This window comes from Antrostomus carolinensis, unplaced genomic scaffold (assembly GCF_000700745.2).
Source record: "Antrostomus carolinensis isolate BGI_N321 unplaced genomic scaffold, ASM70074v2 scaffold2638, whole genome shotgun sequence".
Taxonomy (NCBI): Eukaryota; Metazoa; Chordata; class Aves; order Caprimulgiformes; family Caprimulgidae; genus Antrostomus; species Antrostomus carolinensis.
Genome location: NW_010330697.1, coordinates 1 through 14,254, shown reverse-complemented (window position 1 = coordinate 14,254; position 14,254 = coordinate 1). Strand labels below are relative to the sequence as shown.

At 38.0% G+C, this 14,254-nt stretch overlaps 1 protein-coding gene across 1 annotated transcript in view; it reads left to right on the top strand.

Moving 5' to 3' along the window:
* Positions 1 to 12,860, top strand: part of ATP10A (ATPase phospholipid transporting 10A (putative)) — a gene marked incomplete at both ends in the record, with an annotated part of 88,980 nt that extends 76,120 nt beyond the window's left edge. The window contains 3 exons of the mRNA XM_010172969.1: positions 9,446 to 9,663; positions 11,183 to 11,377; positions 12,273 to 12,860. Coding sequence (XP_010171271.1) covers positions 9,446 to 9,663; positions 11,183 to 11,377; positions 12,273 to 12,860 — 1,001 coding nt within the window. The remainder of the gene's footprint in view (positions 1 to 9,445; positions 9,664 to 11,182; positions 11,378 to 12,272) is intronic.
* Positions 12,861 to 14,254: the final 1,394 nt, after the last annotated feature.

Here is a 14,254-nt window from a genome sequence, read left to right as displayed (position 1 = left end):
TAAGAGAGAGAATCAAAATAGATGGGCAAATCTAAAACATGCTTTAGAGAGTTCATAAGATTCTGAAGTCAAAAAAGATATTTTGAAGTTTTGGATTATGCAAGAATTGTTCTTTTTTCTCCTACTTTAAAGTAGTGCTGAGACCTTACATTTAAGGCACTCTTTTTCAAGAAACTAGGTGTTTGGGTAGTGTTGTTATCCCAGTGTTACAGAAAGAACTTCAACAGGGAGAAGCTGTGACTTCCAACCTCTGTGCTGTAGGTAAGAAAGAGAGAATAATTAGAATTGAGATTATGTTTCTGGGCTCCTAATTCTGTTTGTGACACACTGATTATTCTTTTTTTTTTTTCTTCTTCCTTGCCATTGATCGTTTGCTTGTTTATGCTAATTTCAGTGTACTCTGTACCTTTGCAGGAGTGATGAAGGTGCTGCCAACTAAAACAGTGCAGAAAGGGTGTTTTTATGAGCTTGGTATTATCAGCTAATATATAGGCTGAACTCAGGCTCTTGAATTTGAGTATTGAGTTTCTGAGCCTTTTTCTTCAAATGCAATGTATTTAACAGAAATCTAAGTTTGTGAATGCTTTCTACTTAGGATTTCAGATTACAACATAAATGTTAATAAAAGCAGAGTGAATTTCACTAAAAACAAAAGTGTCAAATATATAAAATAAACTGTTTTTTTTTTTTTTATCATTCTTTGCACGTATGGCTATGTTTAGACTCCAGTCAGCATAAAATTTCTGACAAATACAATTTTTAAATTGACACAGAAATTATATACAGTATTTTATCCACGGTATTTTATTCTTTTTTTTTTCTCCTCTACAGAAAATAGGTCTTTTTCTGTCATTCTATATAAAAATTGTGATAATTTCTATTGATTTTGTTCCCTATAATCAGGATTAATAACACAATAAAAACTATTCTTCATTCAAGTCTTTTGTTAGCTCTCTTCTCCAGTCAAATTTTCCAACAATCCCTTATCTTTTCTGCTGCTGAAACCTTCTTGTTTAGATAGGGCAAAATGTCTGTCACGGCTCTTTCTGGATTTAGGGAGTGCATCAACAACATTTCATTGCTGTGTGCTTACTTACAAATGATACGTCAGCTGCTTTTCTGTGTCTTACACCAGAGTATGTGAATTCCTCTCTGAGGTTTTGGAGCATATTATAACTGATGCCATCCTGCTCTGCACCTCAGGTTTTGCTGAAGATTTCATGAATTAGAAAATTCTAAAATCTTCCACTTGGCAAGTGATCTGAGGCTGCCATATATGCAAGAAAACCAAGTAAAATGCATTTGCCTTTTCTTGTCTGTTTCAAAGATTATGTGTGTCTTTCTTCGCTTATCTGAGTATTTTCAGGCATAGTGGATTGTTACTTGGAATAAAACTCTTGAGTAGCACTTTAGATTAAGAAATTAATTTGAAATTGTTGTACATGGGTTAAGATTCAACAGCTGAAGATAATATGTCATTTTCTACTGTAAAAGCAGATCACTCTTTGGCCTAAGTTTGTTATTCTACTGTGGCTGGGTAGCACTGAATGTTATTCCATTTGCTTAACTCTTCTTATGATAAGATCCTGTTTTCAGTTTTGGATAGTTTTACAAAACTTTAACTACTTGGTTCAAGTTTTCCATGCCAGATGTTTGCCTCAGGCCTGAATTCTGGGGGAGAAATTTCAGTCAGAACAGCTCCATTCAGCCATATCCAAGAACATGGCTAATATGTAACACACTTTTTCCCCATGCTGAGAAGTTCTGGCAAATTTTCCTCTGAAGTCATCTAGAGGCCCTATATTCTGGGGCTCAGCCATGCACACACACAGAGGGGGAAAGTTACATCTCCAGTGGCAGACTGAGGTCTGAAATCTCGTCCAGTTTCACTCTGGAACTTTTAATTTTCCACTGAAGCATTTCTTCTGCATAATCTAGGACTGCTGCATATCTGTTAATTAGTCAATCAGCAGATTGTGCATAGCCTTCACAGGTTTTCTCTATGCTGCATTATAAGCTTTTCTTCCTAAAAGTTGTTCACAGTTATGAGCAGTTATCCCATTAGTTTATGTTCTACAGAGTTTATTATACTGCATTTGTCATCATCATTTCGGAAATCCTTCCACTAGGGCATTAAGCAATATGTCTGACTTCCCTTAGGTGTCACTTGGTCTTTCCCATTTTTCCTCTACCTATGCCTGCAGTGCATGATTTATTTGGGTTTCTGGGCTACATAAAAGCAATATGCTACACCGTGTTAGGTTTGACATATTTGAGACAGCATGTCTTTTTCTTGAGTGATGGGAGCGTCCTTATTTTCTTTGGAAATCTGCTCCACAAAGCCATGTAAATTCCCCATGTGGAAGGTGAGCTTTATGATTATGAGGGAGAGTTCTGTTTTGCATCATATGCGGACATGTTAATTGTGGTTTTCATCACAGAGGCTTATGTGGACCTTAGGTAGGGCTGAAGCAATTAAATGCTTATAAAATAAAAACTGAAACCCTGAACAAGAACACTTTTTTTTTTTTTTTTTTTTTTTTTGGGAAGGGTAGGGAACAGGGGGAAATTTTAATGAATTTGCTGGAGAAATAATTTTCCTCCAGAATTCTCTATTAGCTCTAAGCTTCTTATGAGGCCAGTGGCACTATGCCCAGGAGCATTGCATTGTTTTAGTCTAGACGAGGTGACAAGAACATGTATAATAGAGGCCAATAAATTGCACCAGCATAGGACAGAATCTCTTGGCCAACTGGAGGTAGTACATAGTATTACTCATGGGTATTGCTATGCAAGAGCTTAGCACTGAAGAGGAATCCAGGAATGCTTGTGAGGGCTGTGAGGGAAAGTGTGTGTGTACTCAGCAACAGTTCCATGATGCAAGATCTATCGAAAATTCATCATTGTTGAGATCACCTATAATAATTTGGTAATGGATTATACACTGATTGGGATCAAACTATGGGAATTTGTGCTGCCCGTTTGGGTCCTGTGGAGACTATGTTGATAGGAATGAGATTCTTGTTACCTAATGTTAGATATTTGTGTGGGAGGTAGTCATCTAGTGACTTACAGTTAATGGAGAAAATCAAGCATTTGTGGGATTGTAATCCATCAGAACTGGTTTAGACATCTACACTTGTTGTCTGATACATGTGTATTTCTCTGTGGTTTAGAATTCTAAATACAGGTGAAGAGAATTCCCACCCCACAACTGTGTGACCTGCATTCTTAAATCTCTTCTGTTGTCTCCTTCAAAGGTGAGGCCACACCTTGAATACTGTGTCCAGTTTTGGGCACCTCACTACAAGAAAGACATTGAGGCACTGGAGCATGTCCAGAGTAGGGCAACAAAGCTGGTGAAGGGTCTGGAGAACAAGTCTTATTAGGAGCGGCTGAGGGAACTGGGGTTGTTTAGTCTGGAGAAAGGAGGCTGAGGGGAGACCTTATCACATCATGACAGGGTATGTCATGGACCACTCCAAATGGAAGAATGATTGTCCCATTCATAAACATCCTGGGCATTTATGGAATACTCCTTGGCACTATACTCTGGTTAAATCCCAGAATTATTCTTCCAATCAGTATTTAGTCCTAGTCCAAAAGAAAATTTGCAATAAAAACCCCCGGAATAGTTTCCCTATATGTAAAATTACATTGCTCTTCCCTTCAGGCTAATAGCCAGCTTTTAAAATTCTTGGAATTGCCATGACCCAAGTCTAACTGCTAATCCCAGAGATAGTAGGTGCCCAAAAGCTGACTGTGCTTCTGAAAGTTGTTATATGATTTAGCTACAATCAGATGCTCTTGGCCTGACATTTTTCCTATTTGTGTTCCAAATGCTGAATTAATTGAACTCCTGCATATAGGGTATGATCTCTCTTTTTCTAGTTTTATCTACCCATTGTATAGAACTTTTGACAAAACACAAGTTGAATCTCCATGAATGCAGCCACACAAATCTGAAAAATCTGAATTTTTCATTCTTTGCATTCATCCCCCTTCCTTCCAGTGACTGTGAAAAAAACTCTAGACAACATAAGAATAAGGTAAGTTTATGGGGATAAAGGCAGATGATGAGAACTTCAGTGGTTTTCTCTTGCCTAGCAAAGTTTCTTAATCACTAAATCTGAGAAATTAGTTTATTTTTGCTTTCTATTTTTTCTTGATGAAGATTGGCCAGCAACTAGTTTTTGTAAGAAAGAATTAAAAAAACCCTCTTTCTTAGTTTGAGGGACTGTTCTGTAGTGGAACTTTCTTACTCTTTTTGTATGTAGTCAAGAGAACATAGACTGCATATTCCAGCCACGTTGGAGAACTGGATTTATTTAAAAAACAAAAAGTCAAAAATCAATAAAACCTTTTCTGTAAATGCAACTGTTACTTCCAAAGGGAATTCTCATTTGCCACCTTTATGTGTTGACAATCTTCAGAAATCAGGATAGTCCATTTAGGCCTTCCTCAGAAAGATCAAAAGCTTTAGCAGAACTGTGTTCTTCAGGCACTCTGTGTAGCTTGTTTGTAGTTTCTCTATACATTTCTTACTGCTTTTTGAAAAAATTCAATTGGTAACTGACGAAGCAACCAGTGCCAGCAGATGTAGAACTCAGTGCATTGGGAATGCCACATTTTAAATCCTGTAGAAGACATATGCAGAAGACTCATATTTAGAGACAGGTAATACTTTTTTCTAAGCATATACCTACACTGACACTTGCTGTGGAAAATCTCCAGAAAAGTAGGAATTATCCCATTTCCAAGTGGAGTAAAGAGTTCTTAATGAAGGACTGAAGGTTATTCATTTTAAGCCCCTGGGGATGCCAAGAGGGGAGAGAAAAGAAAATCTTCCTGTTTTCTAATCTCAGGAATTGTCCTTATGGGGAAGTTCTTGCAAAGTAAATAAAGATTATGTTAGCACACTTGTACAAATTTATAGCATGGTATGTAGACACTAGAGTGCACTTCAAAATGAAATAAGCTTGGACTCATAAAATAATAAGGAAATAAGGCAGTGTGTTGGTGTGAGTACTGCACATGTAGATTTACTTCATGATAGTTCAGTAATAGCCTCATTCAATGGTTTGGGGTGCAATGGAATTATCCTATGGTGAAATCAGGGCCCACACACCGACAGCTGAATTATTCAGGTTTATAGGATCTGCAGTTTTATTCTGCTTGAAGGGAAGTTCTTTAGAGTTTCCTGATCCCACTCTTCTAGTTAGTGGAACATCTGCATGGCAACAGTGTCTCCATCAGCCTGCAAAATGGATGCTTCATGGTAGAACATAGGTAGCATGGAAGATAAAACAAAAATAAGGAAAACAAAAAAAAAAAAAAGACAAAAAAGGGATTTTAAAATAAAATAATGCCTCTTCAAATACTTAGCAGCTACTAAAGGAGTTTTATTTATAGCTTACTTTTGTCTTCTGAAAGATGGAAAAGAGTTCATGGAATAAGTATTCATTATTGTTTATTCTTTCTGTCATAATTATAAAATGAACTAGAGGATAGTAAAATTTTACTTTCATGAATTGCATTGCTTTGTTTCTCAGAGTTGTTTGTATCTTTACCCTTACTAAAAAACTCTTTATCAGACAAAAGATCAAGGCCATCAATTTTCAGTGCTGAAACTGAAAAGCATCCCACAACAATGTCTTTCAGGTTATAATGTTCACAGGAAAAGGTTCTGAATCGGAGAGGGTTGAGTGGGTGGAAGGAACAGCATGTTCCCAAAGAAGCACACTTTGCACAGCTGAAGCATTGTGAACCTTACCATAACATAACGATTGAATCGGGTTTCATTATTCCTTCAAACTTCTTAATTCTTGCTGCATAATATGTAAGATTGCACTTGAGAAAATGTTGAAGGGTGCTAAGGCCTGTTTTTTATTATCAAGCTTACCTTGGTATAAAGTGAACTAACACCATTTGTGTCAAAAGAATTGCATTTGACTTGGTTAAATGAGATTCTAGTCTTGTATCTACTTTCCCTTTTTCTCCTTTTTCTCAATGGCAGGAACAATTAAATGAATGTGCTACAATAGAGAGAGCAAAAGATAGCTAATATTACATAGACTAGAAAGGACCATGCTGTTGCTTTAATACTAAGTAAGCTGAGTGCTGCATTAAGAAACAGATTTTGCTATGTTGAATAAAAAATAATTTTAGATTTAATGTAAGAAAGAAGAAAGAGCAGTGAAGAATACAGAGATACGATATGCAAGCATAACTGTTTTGTGCATGAAATGCATTCTCTACTTAATCATAGAGTTTTTATACATGGAATAAAATTATAATCCATTCAGGATCTTTAGGCTCATGTATTTCAAGATGTCTTTTCAGAGCAGAAGCTTAAATTAGGTATGATTATTAAAGAAAATGTGTCCTTTTTAAAAAAAAACTCTGCTCAGAAGAGAGTTGAACCATCTGGGTAACACATTGTGCAAAGCTAAAGAGAATAATTGTAGCCAGTCCTTTCCCTGTCAAGGAATATTACCTGTTACAAGAAGAAATACAGCATTTTGTCACGCTACCATTCAAATACCCAGCATCCACAATGAGGAAGATTATCCCTATGGCAAATCCAAGCTTTTCTTATGCTTTTCCTGAGAGAGGCTGAGTGTCCACATCTTGTGCCAGCTCTCCTTGAGACTGGATTTGCTGCTGAGAGCCTTAGTGAAGATGAGGCACAAAAATGTGCTTCTTATGATTGATTTAAGCATTAAATCTTGGTAAAGTGCAGAAGACCTTGCTGGTGTGTCATCTTGAGCAATGTTTTTTCAACCTGGCGTTTGTAGCATGTAACTGAAGAAGGTTTTTAAGGCAGAGCTTGCACTGTCAGGCTGGGCACTGCCCTCCACAGACCTCATCCCAGGATGTGCACTCCATCATACCTCCCCAGATGTGTCTCCATTGTACCTCCCCAGTGCAGAGAAGGACAGAAGTCCTTCAGTGTGCCATTCCATTCTGGTACTTGAGGCATCCCCTTAAAATGACACACTATGATTTCCACATGGTTCCTTCCTCACATGCCTGGGTTTCCTTTAGAAGGAAACTGGGATGCTGGGGTGAACAGTGAGCAGCCTGGCTCACATCTTCATTGAGAGCCTGGATCAGTGTTTATGACAAGCTACCAGATGACTTTGGGTCGTCAGTGTAGACTCCTGATAGAACCAACCTATGATCAGTTGAATTGAATTTAGTATATAGAGATCTGCACTTCTACTGGGAAAATGCAGAGGCTTATAGAGCAGAAGAAAGCAGGAATTAGTGAACAAGAGTGATGGGACAGGTTAGAACTGCGCTGCCCCAAGGCACGTGCAACAAGTTGCAGGAAGCAGCCTGTGCAGGTGAAGTGAGCTTTATTTCCTTGCAACTCATTACCATGCAACAGAAGGGCCAAAGAGACCAGTGACCTCCCTAATTTTTTGAGCTGTCTTGTAGGTCCTGTCATATGAATCAAAGGACAAGGTAGGCACTAAAAGGAGGAGGCAACTATGCTGTGCTCTTCTGTTTGCAGTTGTGTGGATCAGTGAGCAGCTGTCCTCACAGTGCTGAACATGCCATTGCTCAACCTCTTTCCCAGCACATAACACAGAGAAGCATGAATCACACCAATAATGCTAATGAAGGAAACTCCTCAGTCATCCACAGATAGTCTACATCAGCCTCAGGGCCTGGGCTGTAGGGCTGTATTCGAGCTATGGGGCAGAAGTGATCTGCAGTGTTCCCTGCAGTCTCTTCTCTGTGTCTCCAAATGCACTATGGCCCTTTCTACATCCACAGCCCGAATTTTCTTCCAGCAGGAGCCAGAGTGCAGCACGGGATGTTACATGCCTTTGTCATGCAGTTAGAGCAACCATGGGCTGTACATTCACAGCCAGGACTAGGAAGCTCTCCCTGCTCCCGCATTTCAGACAGAACCTATACGTGTTCCAGATGGAGCTGGAAAAAACTCTGATGTATGATACTGGACTGATAGAGCTATCACCATATACTGTGTGTGGTCTGATTTCAATTCCTCCAGCTGCTTTCTGACAGCTAAAACATCTCTGAAAATTGCAGCGGATGGCAAAGACGGGTTTTTCTTTCATCATAAAGCTAGCAACATTAAAAGTGATCTCATGCCAAACTCGCTATATGTAATGCAAGATTTTTCTCAGGAAATATTTTGGAAGAAAAATCTTTATGCACTATTTTTTTTGTTAAATGCCTGAATAATTAACTTGCATGCTGATGATTTATCATTTGATATTAGGAAAATCTAATTTGTTACACCAGAGGACCAAAACAAAGCTGACCCGCAAGTATATAACTTGTACTGTATATCTGGATAGTGTGGATTATTTTGAGAGTATAATGAAAAGCCTTTCAATGAATACCTAATGAAGGAATAAATAGATACTGGTTAGAGTGGCATGTGCCTGCCTAATGAATAACCTAGATTATTAAATTGCCATGATCTTTAGGAATGGAAAAATATGTTTTACATCAGTTAGAGCTAAACGGCGCCTGTCATTAGAGGGACTGGATTCCACGGCTGTTTCACACTTCTTTCTGTTTCTTTTTTAACTTCTGTATATCAAACTGGCAGGATTGGTTTCTAACATTAATTGTTGTAGTTGGATTCTTGACTGGGGAAACGTTCGTCTAAAATGTATAATTGGAAAAACTCTCTTGTTCTGGGTACACTAGGTATTGCTCACTGCAGCAAATTATGATAGAAGCAAGTGTTGCAGCAGGTGAGGGTACCCTGATTTAAAAAATGCATACTGCATTGTCCTGCCTATCATGCTGCTCAGAGAGGAAAGAACGGACTCCAGGGTGTTTTTAGACTAGGCTAGAAGTCAGGAATCTGGGTTCGTGTCTCCACTCTGCAGCAGATGGCCCTGACCTCAAGTGAGGCTTTTACGCTGTCTGTACCTCATGTCTCTATATAAAATATGGGCAGTAGTGCTCTATAGGTACGTTGGTCTGAGGACAATTCAGATGTCAGTTAACTGGGTAGATGTGACATTTTTGCTGGAAAATACTTTCTATGAAATTTCTGTATTCTGTTGGAAAGGACAAGAAAACTGTCTGGATTATTTATTTCCTTCTCAGATTGCAAGTGAAGACCAAATTATTTGGTTGATTTCATCAGGCTGAGCTGTGGAATGCAGTGAGTTACCACAGAGTCTAACTGCCTTTCAGATCAAGTGGTGATGAGGGAGACAGTGTATTGCATTACATTTCTAATTATGTTATCTGCATCTTCTGTTTGATACTACCATTTAATTAAGACTAGACTTTGTTATCCTCTGATAATGGGATCATTCATTCTTACCATGAAAGCACAGTATAATATTAAAACCAAATCTTTGAACAAAGTTGCTGTGTCGCACTCCCTCTTTCTCAGCCACGTTTAACGTACGTAATATTTCTCCCTCTGTATTTTTACTTATAGCCAAACGCTTAGCCATGTACCAAGAACCTGATTCAGAGGAAGACGAGGCAGCCCCAAAAGGAGGAACTCTGTCACAGCGTGATAGTATCTGCAGCCATCAGAGCATCAAAGTAATCCACAGAAGCCAGAGCACCAAAACCCACCGGCGCACAGGTAGCAGAGCTGAAGCAAAAAGAGCAAGCATACTCTCGAAGCACACTGCATTCAGCAGCCCAATGGTAAGTCATGAGAACTAAATGCACAGTGTCCCGTATCTTTTAACAGAACAATGTCTTGAAAAGGGAAAGGTAAAGATATCTGTAGCACAGTGCGTACCTCTTACAGACTTCATCTTGGCATTTTTTCTTCTGTAGTCACAGCTGTTTGTACAAAAACAATCAAGTGTTGGCATAGATCGTATCTAAATACCTTCTCTGTGGGAACAAACTAAAGGTAAAGACAATCTGAAACCTTGTTTTAATTATACCTTGATTTCGAAAAGAAAATATATGCCTTCCCTTTATCTGCAGAAGCTGAGAGTAGCATAAGGTTTGAGGTCAGAGATTCTAATTGCTGCGTGTAAGCCTCTTATTCTTTTCTCTTTTGTCAGAGGATTTTAAAACTAATCATTGCTGGGCTGGACACCATGTATTCCAATTTTTAGGCACTGTTGACATACACCAGAGCATAATTTTTAGTGTGATTCAAGATTATTAGTGGATTGCATGTGTTGCGTTTTAAAAGAATAAAAACCTTTACTTTTCAAGATGTTGATGAATTTATGTCCTTACAACTTTGCTTTGGTTAATTTATTTTATGCTATTTTAATTCCCTGGAAGTTTTAAATAGGCTGAATTGTAATAAGGCAGCAGAGAAGTGAAGTCTTGTCTATCTAAGTATTTTGCATTGTTGTACTGTTGACACAAATTCACCCTCAAAACAAATTACAAATACAGACACAGAAAGATGCTGTTTGCACTGGTGGAACTTCTTTATTTCTGTCAAGAGTAAACTCTTTTGGTACAATTAGAAATTGCACTTTTTATACACAGAGTTCTGTGGTTGTTCAGATTCGTCAGCTGCTGTGCATCAGCAGATAAAGTTATACTGGAGAAAGAGCCTTAGGTCAGTTTATCTTTTAATCTTTTGTATCCCTGCATCCTGCTATCTTAAGAAATACCAGGGTTTGCTCTGACATGAGATAGATTAAATAAGTGGAAGGTGCTGATAAAGTAGAGTGGAAAATGCTCTGTTTCCTTGTAAAAAAAACAGATTAATTACTTTCAAATGTGTAGATGGTAGTTGTTCTCTAACAAACAATCCAAGAAGGTTTAATGTTATTGTGTTGATGTGAGACAGAGCTTTGAATACCATCACTGTCTAATTTTTCCACTCTTTTTGGTCTCTGTAGTGTACCACCCTTTAGTAATATTTAATAAATCTCTGGAATTAGGCAGGAGAGAGGGAGGAATATTAGTATGTAACTCTTCTCCTATGCATTACCCCCAAAGTAGATGAATATTGCTGCTATAATTATCTGTAGTGAAAAAGTTGTTACTCAATTTCCATTTCTATCAGAACGCTCATTGTTAACTGTTTATTTTCTAGAATGGGTATCTTACAGCCCTCTCCACCTCCTGTGATGTAAGGCCACCATAAAACTCTTGACATTGACATGGCTTTGAATGCTTTAATTGTTTGTTGCTGATTTGTAATTTTTCAGAATCACAGATATTAATCACTGCTGTTTATTACTAGGAAAAGGACATCACACCTGACCCGAGCTTGTTAGAAAAGGTGAATGAATGTGCAAAGCATCTGGAGGTCATGAGGAGCCACGAACAGCCATTATCCCATCTGAGTCCAGAACTATGTGACATTTTTGACTTCTTTGTCGCTTTGACTATATGTAATACAGTTGTGGTTACTGCACCAAATCAGCCTCGACAGAAGGTGGGTTAAAGAAGCAACAAAAGCCTCTTTTGCATGAATGAGAATTTCAAAACTCAATCCCAAGATGATCTGTAAGACAAAAATATAATGGAATGTAGTATTAAAGCTAGCCAGCAGCTGGAATTTCCATTCTGGAGAAAATTCTGAGAGTTGTTTCTGTTCCAGACTGCAATAAAAAGTGAACTAGTCTACAAAATTACATGTTTTTGTGCTAGGGAAACATTTGGAGAATGCTCAGTTCTGCTGTTTCAGGAATGCTGCAGTGTTATACAATAATTTAATATATATTACTATTAATGTACTATTACTATTAATAACATTGTATCTGTAAAAAAGATTTAAGTAAATGGAGATGAGTGATAAAACTGAAGCAAAATGCTTTGAAGCTGAAACAGAATACAGCAAAAATTATTTATTTCAGCATGTTCCTATTGAGGATGTTGTCAACATTGGCATATTCTTATAAAGTTTTTCTGATACCACACTTCTCAGTGGAAAACTCATTAGCTTTTTTTTTACTTCCTTCACTGCATATGCACAAAGAATGCCAATGTTTCCTACTAACAATAGGTTTTAGTATGCACTACTGGTGGTAGTGCAACATTGATACTCTAGCCATTAGTCATATCTGAGGAGGTGAATGAAGAATAAATGTTTTTTAATATAAATGTACCTGCCTTCACACAAAGGCACAATTCTGACGTTCTAAGTTCTTTGCTGTTGAAATCAGTTTTGTCCGTTTACTTTCCTTTCTCAAAATACAAATGCCACTACTTCTGGTTCTCAAAGAAATTCTCCTCTTTAGTCAGAGCTGCTTATACTGAATATATGTGTCGGAATTCTTGTACAGCTTTTCTTCATTTTTTGTTCATTGGTTTGTTTTTTACTTCTCAAGGTTAGAGATCGATTTGAACTAAAATCTCCAGTAAAAACCATAGAAGACTTCATACGAAGATTCACTCCAAGCCGCTTGACCTCTGGATCTAACAGCAGCAGTTCATCTAGTCTCGCTACAAGTAAATCAATGCACAGATTTGGTTTAAGTGTGCTTTCATCTACATCTACGGATAGCACTTTATTAAAACTGGAAGAGAAGCTGGCGTACTCTGCACAGATAAATAACAATGGCTACAGCTCCCAGCAAGGCCGGACAGCTGTGGGGAGAGGACCTGAGGAAGGAGAACTGCGTTATGAAGCAGAGAGTCCAGATGAAGCTGCTCTTGTCTATGCAGCAAGGGCGTATAACTGTTCTCTGGTTGGAAGGCTGTCTGACCAGGTATCAGTGGAGCTACCTCACCTGGGAACTTTAAGCTTTGAAGTATTACATACGTTGGGCTTTGATTCCGTCAGGAAGAGGATGTCAGTAGTCGTCAGACATCCTCTCACAGATGAAATAAATGTTTACACTAAAGGAGCAGATTCAGTTATTATGGATCTTCTTCTACCCTGCTCTTCAGGTACACTCTTACTTACCTTTGTGGGAGTAGGGGTGGGAAGGAGGTGGTTCTGGTTAACTGCTGAAAAACTCATCGTATCTTATTGCCCCCTCTAGCAAATAGACCTGCTTGCTTTTGTTGTCAATATAGGGAATGGTAGAATGGCGGACATCTCTCTTCTTTTATAATACTTTGTTATTGTAGCAAATTTTCTGTAACAAATTACTGGTGCCTCAACTTACAAAAATGATTTAAATTAATTTCTGTACAAGATCTTCTACTAGCAAGCTTCATTTTGAAGGAATTTGTGAAACTTTGCCAAAGCAATTTAGGTTTCTTCAGGAAAACCTGCCTGGCAGTGCTTGGCTATTTGAGTATTTTATATGAAACCCAAGCACTTCGTATTGCAGCTCCCCTGTCTGTTTCATTTGTGAATCTTTGCGTCCTTTTGCTGCAATATGTTTGCGTAAATCAACGCAACTATATTGCTTTGACTGCAATGCTAAAGGGCACTGTGAATCAATCAGGCATCAAAACAAAAAGGTTGTGGCAAAAGAAGGAGAGATGCTGTTCAGACAAGAAATCTTGGCTTCAAATATGTAGTTGACCAGCAGGGAATAGACACGTAGCTGTGAACATGGAGTACTTCCCTAAAGCATGGAGAGCTTCTCCAGCACCCAGATGTCGCATGAAACAGGGACAACTTTAAATAGCTGCTAATTGTAATCAGTTGGATTCAAAAAGAACCCTGTAAGCTTTCAGAAATTTGAGGAGACACACAGGTTTCAATTTGCACGAATCTGTTTGCATCTGATTTACTGTATTTTCAACACTGAATTTAATCCAATGTTTAAAGGTTACCCCAGTATGAATGGACAGAGCCCGAAACTGCTAGAGCTCCTTCCCATGTTTCACTAATGCATTGACTTCGTGGTTACTTTGCCATTAGTTGCAGTAAACAATTGTGAAAGGCTTATACTGTGTCATTTTAGTTTAATGAAATACTGAAAAAATTTGGCATTATTTTTCTGTTTACAGACATATTAATCAAAGCTGAGCCAAAAAAATTAAGAACAACTTGTCCTTAACTAACAACAAAGTATTCATGAATAATTTTCTACTAAAGATCTGATGTCACAGAGGGAACATAGAGCATCTGTGGAAACTTGTTTCCCTCCGAAGTACTAACAGAGAATTAGTAGTACTGAGAATTTCTAATAACATATCTAGAAAATAATGTTTGGAAATTAGTTCTCAGAATGAGAACTGAGCATTAAAAAGAAAAGAAACTATTATTTTATGCCAAGTCTCAAATATTTTGTCACTATATAACAAGCTATGTTTGCAGCTGCTGTGTTCATTCACAGTAGACTCAATGGATCAAGGCATTTTTGGGCACATTTCAGGCAGATTTACAGAATCACAGAATGGTTGAGGTTGG